Source organism: Lepisma saccharinum, chromosome 11 (genome assembly GCF_977018435.1).
Source record: "Lepisma saccharinum chromosome 11, izLepSacc3.1, whole genome shotgun sequence".
NCBI lineage: Eukaryota > Metazoa > Arthropoda > Insecta > Zygentoma > Lepismatidae > Lepisma > Lepisma saccharinum.
Genome location: NC_139239.1, coordinates 41,226,519 through 41,237,787, shown reverse-complemented (window position 1 = coordinate 41,237,787; position 11,269 = coordinate 41,226,519). Strand labels below are relative to the sequence as shown.

Genomic DNA, 11,269 nt, shown 5'->3' with positions numbered 1-11,269 from the left:
TCGGAGGACAATTTCGCCACAAAGGAACCGTGTGCAAGTCCCGCGTCCAGGAGAGATGAATGACCACGCCATGTAGCAGAGTCTGGTACAGTATACTTCAGAGTGTCTCATGTACAGGTAAACGTGCGTCGTTAGTATCAACACCGTACAGTTAACGCCGAAGTCTCACTTATTCGCAAAGTTACTCAGGAAAAACCTAAACCTAATTTCCGCGTCTAAAAATTGTTTTGGTATTGTTGTTAAAAAGGGGTTATTTCATGTTCAGATGTTCTAATTTAATTGTCTGCATTCAGCGTTAGAAGCTCCATTTCATTTCTTTAATATTTAGTGTAAATTGTCAAAGTGTGCTCCATTTCTTGTGTAACCGACCGCCCCGTCGCGCCATTTAACTTGTCAATACTTGACTGATGAGTCCGTTTTAATTGTGGAAAGCGTAATTTTTATTGCAAGGTCGTGCGCATGAAATAGTATTATTTGTTGCATAGTGGTTTTTAAGGTAATTTTTGCTCGCGCCGACGATTGATTAGTGTATTCCGGCAGCTGGAGCCATTTAAGTTTTTGCATCACTATGTAATTGAGTAGTTGTTCTCATGGGACGAGAGAGGCTTGTGTGTAATGACCCGTCCGGCAAACTAGTATAAAGTCGTGCTTACGACTGGATGCATTCGTTCATTAGGACGAAAGATTTAACCACGCCGACCCATTGTCTTAGTTAACCGCTTTCCGAGGGCTGGCGCTTAAGTTAAATTAAAAGAGCACAGGAGCTGGCAGACAAATGCCCTAAATTCACATAAAGGTTTAAAAATTAAAAGGAATGATATGTTAATGAGATCCATGATTTGTATCCATACTTCACATGTAAAAATACCTCATGTGTGTGAAAGAGAGATAGCGTGAATGTTGTGAGAGTGAGGAGGTTTTGTAAACAGTTGTTGATTGCAATATTTTATTTGTTGTTACAATATATATTCACTTTTTTACCGTTCGTCAGTGTTGTTATTTGACGTTTTTCAGGTACCAGATATTATGCTATTAGTGTTTTATGATTGTTCGAATCTACATATCTAAGGTAAACAAAACAGTGTAACATTTCAAGGTATTAATCTCCGCCTCGCAATAGTATGACAATAAACGACCGTCTCAGTACCGAACTTGAAAACCTGGACCGAGAGTCACGACCGGTCTCCCGTACACATAACGACGTTTGGCCCCGTGCCGGGGTATGATTGACACGTCATTTCGGGGATCGTGAATGCACTCGTTACAATTAGATGCCTCACTATGCCACCAATGTTTTGAACTCTGGTGTTTTATACCTTTTTATACCTTTCTGCATGCTGCAAGTCATTAAAAACCTACCTGAATCATAAGCGCCTCTGCACAACAGTAGACGTCATTGTTGTAGATGATCCAACTATTGATTGATTTGGATGAATTTTCTTCGCTTTTCAACCACTTTTGGTTAATTGCGAATATGAATATGAGTGATGCTATTGATGAAGGGACACTGACAAAGAACACCCGTGCTGACGCCGGGATTCGAACCAGGGACCTCTGTCGTCTTGGCACACTGTGCAAAGCAGAGTGGATGATCCAAATATCGTACACTCTACTGACGTTACAGTGCCGATTAGTAATTCAGACCACTGTTTATTACATCTTGAGAATGTTGATAAACATTTTTAAATAATTTTGTCCAGAGACCATTCGATGTTAAGAGTTTTCAAATGAATGCTAAACATTTCCATTGACACAATATTAAGTAGTTAGATAATAACGAAAAAATACAATAAAAAATAATAGTTTTGCGGGTTAAGTGGTAGAGCAGCCACAGGCTGAATTTCTACCACAAGGACTTCACCAACTTATTTGACAAAAAATGTGTTGATCTTTTAGTTTCTAATGCACGTCGCTGTTCGTGCGATAAATTATACAATGCAGTGGCCATTAAGAAGCAGTATATTCGAGATTGGTAAAGTTACGTCAGTCAATATTGCGTACTGTAGCATCACATAGCACGAGTTGCATGAGCGCGAAGAGCGAAGAACCGGGTAGGAATTCTACCGCTGTCGTCTGCTTCAGAAGGCAGGAAGGGTCACAAGAACCAATCACGGTAGACCTCTCTGCTCCGTACGCTGGCGTACGAGAGAGCATTTACGCCCGTTCTGTAGAAATCGAAGCTTTCCCTCCAGAAAGGCAGCAAGAAATATAGAGTCCTTTACGCCGAACCTGCCCGGCGTCCGGCCAGGAAAGGCATTGAAAAAAGATGCTAGAACGAGTGTTGAGAGTGTATCGTTGCAAGCGGATCGCGAAAAATAGCTATTATAATGCCATGAAGGTCAAACATGTATGAAATTAGTGACGTTTTACTTTATAATCACAGCATTTAAGCTTTATAGAAATTTTAAATCTGGGAACGCCGGGCGTACGGGCGTTATAACGCTACGCCACTGGTTGGCATCCCATGAAATTATTTGCACCCTATTAAATCAATATTGATTTCAGCTTGCATAAAATGGGATCCGAAAATCTTCTTGCTCGCTTCGCTCGCAATTTATCATTCTTCTCTGTAATGCATTGTAAATTACCAGACAGAGAAATAAGACTTGTCTTAATTGATAATGTATTAAAGGGAGCGTGCACATTTCCAAAACAATTTATGTAATTTTTGCTGTCTGAGATGGATGAATTGGTTGTGTAATGTATTTAAATAATATATGTTGTATATAATATGTATTAAAGAAACTTTGAATACGCTCCATGTTGAATGATAAATTGCGAGCGAAGCGATCCAATTTTATGCAAGCTGAAATCAATATTGATTTAATAGGGTGCAAATAATTTACATTTGGAATGCATTTATCAAGCATTTTCTGTCTTTCAAAAAATAGTTTGTGTGCTTGTTTTCTATTATTAATGTCAAATTGAACGTGTTGAAAAAATAATTCAAATCTTTTGTTCGAACAAAAATGCTTAATCACCAACTTCTACCCTCCTTTTTGCATAATTTACAAGGGTAATAACATCTTTGATACTACCGCTACCACCACCACCACCACCACCACCACCACCAGTACTACTACTAGTAATAATAATAATAATAATAATATTGGTCCCGGGTTCGAATCCCGGCTTTGGCATGGATGTTTGTGAGTGTCCACTCATCATATTTCATCATCCCCATCTTCGCAAATTAGCCAAAAGGGACACAAGAAGTGAAGTAAAATAAAGCAAATCAATCATAATAATCATAATAATGTTATAATAATAACATTATTATTACTAACATTAATATTAGCATTATTATTATTAAAATTATTATTATTATTAATATCATTGGTAGGCCCCAACGTTTATTCAGATACTTGCCCCCCCCAGACAAAAATTCGTGGTTGCGCCTCTGATTTGTATCTTGGGGGAAAAATTGTGATCATGGGGATATTGATTGATTGATTTTTATTGATTTTTTTACCAATACCGAGATAATCTTCACCCCCCTCTACTCCAACTTGTTTCCTTTTAATGTAAGCTATTTCTTATTCTTAAGAGCAAAATATCGGTAAATTAATAATAATGGTTTCTGTGGACGATTGCCCATTGTGTTTCCTTTGAACAGAAGTATCCATTTAGAAGAGAAAGGAAATATAGTTTGTCGTCACATTCAGTCATCTTCCGATCTCACCACTGAAGGTCTCTGGTTCGAGTCGGGCCTGAGCAGTGTTTTTTTCTGAGGGTTTTGTCATTTAAACATAACTCCTCCTCATGATAGGGATTGGCCAAAAGTGGGTAAGGAAAAAAAAAGCATAGTAAAATAACTACAAGTTACTGAGAACTTTTCGCTTCCGCCAGTGCAGTTTAAAAGCTTGGGAAATGTTTTCTCAATTCGCAAAGTCAGTTCAGGTACGTTTGCGTTCAATGACATCTTCGAGTATCTCTGTTTTTATTTTGAGCTGAAGAGAGTTCCCTCTCCGAGGCGAGAAGCGCTGATGTGTACCCATTCGTTCTGCTTTCCGAGAGCCACTGGCAGCACAAACAAATCGCCCAACACGGCAACGAGGGCGGAGCTTTCGGAAAGAACTGACGCGAAAAAAACCCGCCCACAACTCCTCCCACCACGACATCATTCGCCGGTGTACCACCGCGATGGAGCGTCCGCGCCGTTGACCAATGGGAATCAGCGGCGACCCACGCAGGCGGTGAGTTCCGCGGTTTCATTTTGTCCACGTCCAGTCCAAGTGTTGCAGGCAAGTGCTGTGGTTTGGTGGACGCTCCTTTTCGGGAAAAATTTCCAACGCTGGATGTGCCCTTTGTCCTGAAGCCCCGAGGACAATCGCAACTGCAGCTCTTGGTGAGTTGATAGATCGGATGAACTAGCAGAATAGGTTTTCCTCGACCAGAAAGATTCCTCAAGGTCTCGTTGTTTGTGGTCAGTGGTGATGCGTCTTGTGTTGTGTTTGTGTTAATGAACTTGAAAGGACACAAATATGCCTCGGCCGAGTAGAGAATCCTACGGAGACCAAAAGCCACCTTACTCCTACATCGCCCTGACGGCAATGGCCATCTGGAGCAGCCCCGAGAAGATGCTCCCGCTGTCGGACATCTACAAGTTCATCACGGACAATTTCCCGTACTACCGCAAGAACACGCAGAGGTGGCAGAACTCTTTGAGGCACAATCTGTCCTTCAACGACTGCTTCATCAAGATCCCCAGAAGGCCCGACCGACCGGGGAAGGGCGCGTACTGGGCCCTCCACCCTGCCGCCCTGGACATGTTCGAGAACGGCAGTTTGCTGAGACGCAGGAAGAGGTTCAAGTTGATGAAGACGGACAAGGACCGGCTGGAGAACGAACTGGCCGCTCTGGCGAACATGAATCGGTTCTTCTTCGCTCCTCACCCGCGAGTGGACATTCCGGAAGCGCCGATGCTTCAGCCGACGGCACCCGTGAACGTCCCTCTACCGGCGACCGCCAACACCCGTCTACCTGCCGAGCAGCCGCGACCAAAGAGGGCCTTCACCATCGAGAGCCTCATCTCTCCGGACACTGACGATCATCCCATCACACCTCCTCTGCAAGAACCGCCGGCGATTCCGCCACAGAACATCTCGTGTCCTGTAAGTTTCGGCGTCAACACCCCACCCCAGTTTTCCTGCTCGTTCATACCCCCCATCAACGCCTACCCTCTGGGACCTCAGTGCGTGCATCCGCTGACGAACATTGTCCCAACGAGTCTAGTCCCTTTTCGGCCCGGGTTCGATCCCAGCGTGATCCGAGCGGCGGAGTTGCAGGAACTTTCGAACTATTTTCATCAATCTGCCGCTGCTAAGACTTTAGTGCCGCCAATAATTGTACCTAGTTCCAACAAATCACTCATAGACGATGCGATCTCTCCTAGATCAGTGACAGACATTGCGAACCGCGATAATGTATTCAGGTTCAGTCCAACAATGAGATCGGTCTGACCTATGAACTATGACTCCTTAATAAGGGGTCACCTAGCGATTGACAGACACGACGACACTTCAGCACAGTTTGGTCCTGGAATCGGGAGATGACTGAAAAATGTCCGATAGTGTCCTCTCATGAACCAGATGACTACAAACCAAAAACAGTTCTGAAAATGCACCGATAAATATAGACTGATTTCCCACAATCAGACAGTTCGTAACTTATATATTGTTCCAGTGTTTACGTTGTCGCAAAAACAGTTTTCTTGCGCGCACAGACTTGTACAGCATCTATGTGTTAAGTTCGGTGTCTTTTGAAGTCAGTTCAAAGTACAAAGGCTAGATGTGGTAAATGTGTGCATCAACTGGCCTCTAAATCATTCTCAGGCCTTGTTATATTTAAGTTTGTTCGTTCTGATTCATGGATCGTCTTAGCGAAAAATAAATGTAAATATTCAGATTTATCCATGACGTATAGGAATTCTTTCTAGTCGATATTTTGCTTTACCTTAAAACCCAAACTTCACAAAATTTGGTATATCAGGTTATAAGTTTAGTCTAATGATAATTTTAATATTCACTAACTAAATATAATCAGAGCGTTGTTATAATTTTGTTTTCATACATTGCATTTGAATACTGACAACAACCTTAAATTTTTCGTACAAAAATAATAAACGTAACTAATGTTTCTTTAGCATAAGTCTAGAATCGTTGTTAGAATCATTGGGAAAGATATTCCGACAATATTCATTTTTATCTCATATTGTTCGACTATTTATAATTGAACATTAATGCAAAGGGATAAATTGTAGAAAGTTTAAAAAGTATTGTGGACATGTTTTCAGTTAACTTTTCAACACACAAATCATGTTCACATGGGTTAAAACTCAAAACAAAATTAATTACGAATGGTTCTGACAAAATTATGTTGTTCACGTTCATAACACTTTCAGCTTTGTGTTTATGTGCAAGAAAAGGGTGGACATATATTTAAAAATCTAGGAATATATAGACAGTGTAGATTTTAGACGTAGAATACCATTTCTAGAGCATGATGAAAAGGTGCTAGAAAGTAAGTTTTACTTCCTTCAAGATGGAAAATAATCCATATAAGCCCATATTTTGAAGTAGGATTTATAACAATAACACTAGACGAATTTACCTAATTTATATGATCAGTTTAATTACACTTATCCCATTACAGCTAGTGTTGCCCACGGGACGAGACGGGACAGGCTTTTAAAAATTCGAGACGAGACGAGATTGACCATGTGCCATAAGACAAACGAATATTTTCGAGACGAGACAGCATTTCCAAGAGACTGCACGAGACGAGACAGGCCAAAGTCTCGTCTCGTGGGCAACACTAATTACAGCTCACAAGCGTAATATTCTACAATAGCTGGCCTTTCTTTTTTAGTTTTTCGTAAACTTCATTCTTTCACTGAAATCATCTATTACTGATCCTAAAAATTAATTAAATTTCAATATGTCTTTAGTATTAATAATAATAAAATGTGGTTTCCAAACAATATTTAAATAATGTTTCTGGTATCCATATTATATTCATACTTCACTCCCATGTCAGAATACATCTAAAGTTAATTTTAGACTATTATATTTAACTCTTACAACTACTAGAAGCAAAATTTCTACTTGGCTTGTAAATTTTCTCTTCCTTTGTCTGTGTGTGTGTGTGTGTGTGATGGACATTCAAAAATCCGGAAGAAATATATTTTCCTAATACTATTTAATTATGTTATTCAGACAAATGCTAACTACTTTTTCCCTATTTGCAAATTCATACGTTTACGGTACAGACAAGATTTCAAAATTGCTCATTAAGTGTTGTAGCTACTATTTTGGCAAACTGGGAATATTTTACAATACTTAATGTGTTTATCATATATTTCCAACAAGGTAAATTGCATTACAGAAATTAAGCATGCACGCATTCCTGACAATGATGAGAATGACACTACAAGAGTAGGTATTCTTGATTCAAATAACAAGCCGTCTTGACTATAATGACAAACCATTGTTACAACTGAACAAAAATATAAATTGTACATTTTCTCATTCATGAAATTAATATTTTATATAAAATATCGAATTATCATTTTATGGATGATTTTATCTTTTGTTTATATTTTACACTTCAACAATTATTATAATTTCATTAAAATAATAAAATATATTGGGATATATATAAATAGATTGGGTACATAGTAATAATTTAAATTACTCAAGTCCCGATGAATTTCTTTCAAATATGTTACATTTTTCCTTTTGATCTGCTTGGGACGTTATCCAGTAAGTAGCAACGGTGGAAAATATTAAATAACAGAAGCACACACACACACACACACTGGAAGAGATGATATTTGTCTGCTGTGTATTTTTTTTTAAATGAAGAAGAAGAAATTGTTCAAAAGGTAGGAGCTCAAAAAATGATTGGAAAATTTCTGATATACTTTTCGGAAACTGCTTTACAAATTGCATTTAGAAACACAAAAGGAAGCATATTTTTATCCTTACTTTTTTACTTTGCATTTTCCAAATTTCATATAAAATAGTATTAAGGTATTAAACAATATGAAAGCATAGCCTATATTTTAAAATTGTTATGAATTTCCTGTCAATTCTAAACTGTAATGTAGAGTCAACTTTTAAATTAAGCGAATGCATGAAGAAAATAATTCGAAAAGTGAAATCAATTTTACCCTAAATTGCTTTAATCACGATAAATACGTACTATTTTAAAGCAGGCTATTGTTTCCAGAAGTATGTTCTTTTGGTTTCATATTTTAACAATATATAAAGATCTTTGCACTTGAAAAAAATATATATTTCTACTTTTTGTGGAACGTAGGCTAATTGATATACTTTAAAAAAAATTTACTATTTATATTTGAATTAATCATGTCTGCTTTGTTGAAATGTCTGTTGGTGTGTTTGTGTATATGTATACAGATGTAGTATACTTATACCTACCTGCATTTCTGTGTGTGTGTGTGTGTGTGTGTGTGTAATATTTTCAAGGCAAGGTGTTTTTTCTTCGAATTTTCATAATAATGAGGCTTTGCAAGTAATTGTTTAACATATATTGAAACTAGTTCTTAAATACATAAAAAATACAAACAGTTATTTAACCTTTAGTCTGTATTCGGAGAAAATGTGTTTAGGTAACTTCAAAATTTCTGAAGTTTTAGCCTGCTTGACCTGCCTATTACAGTTTAGTTGAATTCTTTATTGTAATAACATTGCCAACAAATATCTATAAATCAAAGCAGTTTAGATCAGTCCTTCCGTAAAATTACTCAAGACAAACTGAAGCAATAATTTTCATTTCGTTAATTTTTCTTTCCTTACATAAGTTTTTATTGGGTAATTGAAACTATAATTTGCTATGTTTAAAAAATCGTGTAAGATATTCAATTGTGTAAATTAGAAATGTGAGGAATTAGCAATCTAATAATTATTAAGAATAGTAAAATATCTGAACGTAATTATACACCCAAAACATTAATAGCAGTACCACAACGCACACAGTAATTTTAAGTAATTTTTATATGTTTAATTTCATTCCCACTTAGAGATGGAATGTCTCTCCGCCTACTGTCTGATAGCATGTTCTATCATGTTTATTTGTTATTAGTCATGAATAATTTACATTATTAGAACTTAATATTTCAAAAAACATAATGTTAATTGTACTAATAGCATATCACATCTTTATTAAAACATGATAATCAACTAAGAATTTTTTTTTCAATGTGAGACATTACACTACTGTTTTTATAATTTACATTTTTACTTCCACTCTGTTTTGTGTTACAGGAAATTGCAAAATGTTAAAGTTTAACTCGAGCACTAAATTACGTAAGCACAGAACTGGAGTTTATCAATTGACACAGTTAAACGTGTAATTTTGATTTCTTTGAAATGATCGTGTTTTATTTTCTCAATTCATGCATTTTTATTGCATCACACGGAACAGCCGCTGATAAAAGTACCCTTTAATGCAATCTCTGTGTATTTTGATGCACCATAAGTGCATAATTAATGCACTTTAATGTGTTACTGAAGTCTCAACATACCGTATTTGTGCCAATTGACACATTTTGGGTTCTTCGTGTATAACTAGTCTGTTTATCTATTTTGATGTATTTTGGAGCTGGAGATATCGTTTGTAACTCACCTCGAAGCTTGACAAACTATTTATGAGTTTGAAGTGTGTTGCGTCACCGCGTCTCAGCTTAATCAGCAACCGTCAACTTGGTAATTCGATTTCCCCCTCCTGTTGGACGCTGATGAAAGGTAGTTGGCGGATAAGTTGTCCAGTCCATTTCGCGTTCTCTTTCCCTCATACGGTGAACTGATCTTATCGACAGCATGTCCTTTGTCACCCACTGATTATTCCGGCTTGTTTCTTCAGCTCCTCAAAAGCTACAGAAATGGGAGGGACTTTGGTGTTGTTAGTTGCTACAAGAAAAGGAAAAAAGCGAATTGGTCTGTGAGCTTCTGGCAGTGCATTTAATTTACGACGTCACGGGTTCGAACCCTGAATGCAGCAGTCGAATATAATCAAAATTGATGCACGTTTAGCCCATCAGTTGATGCAGTTATAGTGTAATTTTGATTTCTTTGAAACGATCCTATATAATCTTCTCAATTGATGCATTTTTAGTGTTCCCGCGGGAACAGCACAGCTGATAAACGTGTCTTTGATCCATTTCTGTATGTATTTTGGGTGCACAAAAACTGTATCATTAGCAATAAATGCTGCAGGTATGTAAAATAACACATTTTTTAAAAAAACAAAATCTGTACTTGCATTTTACGTCAGGAGTAACGTCAATGATGACATTTTTCGATATCCTTTTATTTCTTAAGTAAATCCCGACTACGAAGATCAAAGACGATTTGATGACATTTTTGAAGAGTCGAAATAACAAACATGAAACATTACCAACATTTAAATTACAAAGCTGAACTTGCTCTTGCTACACATATGGAGACCCTTGTGAACCGCCGAATATTTTCCCTGAGGCCGCGAAAGTGGAGGCGAAGGTGGGCTGGACTGGTTTATGGGCCAATCCCATGTATGGTTAAATGCCTCAATAAAATTTGTGATATGTATATTTTTAAAGAAAAAGAAAAAAAAATCTTACGTGCATCAATTGCACTAAGTGTATTTTGCCAAGTTTTGTTCAAAGTAATTTATTAATATGAAAATTTAAGATCAAAAGATTTAATTTTATGGCCGTTGTCATGGTCAAAACAATGATGATTTGCCGTCCATTTTGACTGTCCGCCCTACCAACTAAGGCATTATATGTGAAAGTTTTCATTACCTGACTGATCCAAAGTTTAATGCCAGACACGTTTCTTAACCTCCGAAAACACAGACTAGACAGAGATTTGAAATTATCATAAGGATTTTTGAATAAGTGAAATTTTGCGGAAAATAATGGTTTCGCTTGCCAGCTTGAGACGGGTTGACCGATTTGTTTCAAAATAGCAGATCAGTCATTCGGAGTATTCTAGCAGCTACATGCATTTCATATTAAACCCTCTATCGCTGCTACAATTGTCATGGTCACAAACTATGGCTCTCCAAATTTACACAAGAATGATGTCCTAAATTTGAATGGATTTTAGTTTCTTAATTTACACATATGTGCTCTCGGCAAATCTGATAGAGATATGATAAGGAAATAGATTTTTCGACCGCCAACTTGAAACATGTAGACCAAAGTATATCACATGCAACGCAAGACCGACTTCTCGGTATTTAGTATTTACCTGCTGTGTCA

At 37.4% G+C, this 11,269-nt stretch overlaps 1 protein-coding gene across 1 annotated transcript; it reads left to right on the top strand.

Moving 5' to 3' along the window:
* The first annotated feature begins 4,243 nt into the window (after positions 1 to 4,243).
* Positions 4,244 to 6,588, top strand: LOC145995217 (fork head domain-containing protein FD4-like). The gene has a single exon (XM_083131782.1). It carries the CDS (start codon positions 4,485 to 4,487, stop codon positions 5,460 to 5,462), a length of 978 nt encoding a protein of 325 aa, XP_082987908.1. The 5' UTR covers positions 4,244 to 4,484; the 3' UTR covers positions 5,463 to 6,588.
* The last annotated feature ends 4,681 nt before the right edge of the window (positions 6,589 to 11,269 follow it).

Bases quoted from the DNA above. Each gene is read 5' to 3' on its own strand.
- LOC145995217 (XM_083131782.1), top strand. From the start codon at position 4,485: ATGCCTCGGCCGAGTAGAGAATCCTACGGAGACCAAAAGCCACCTTAC.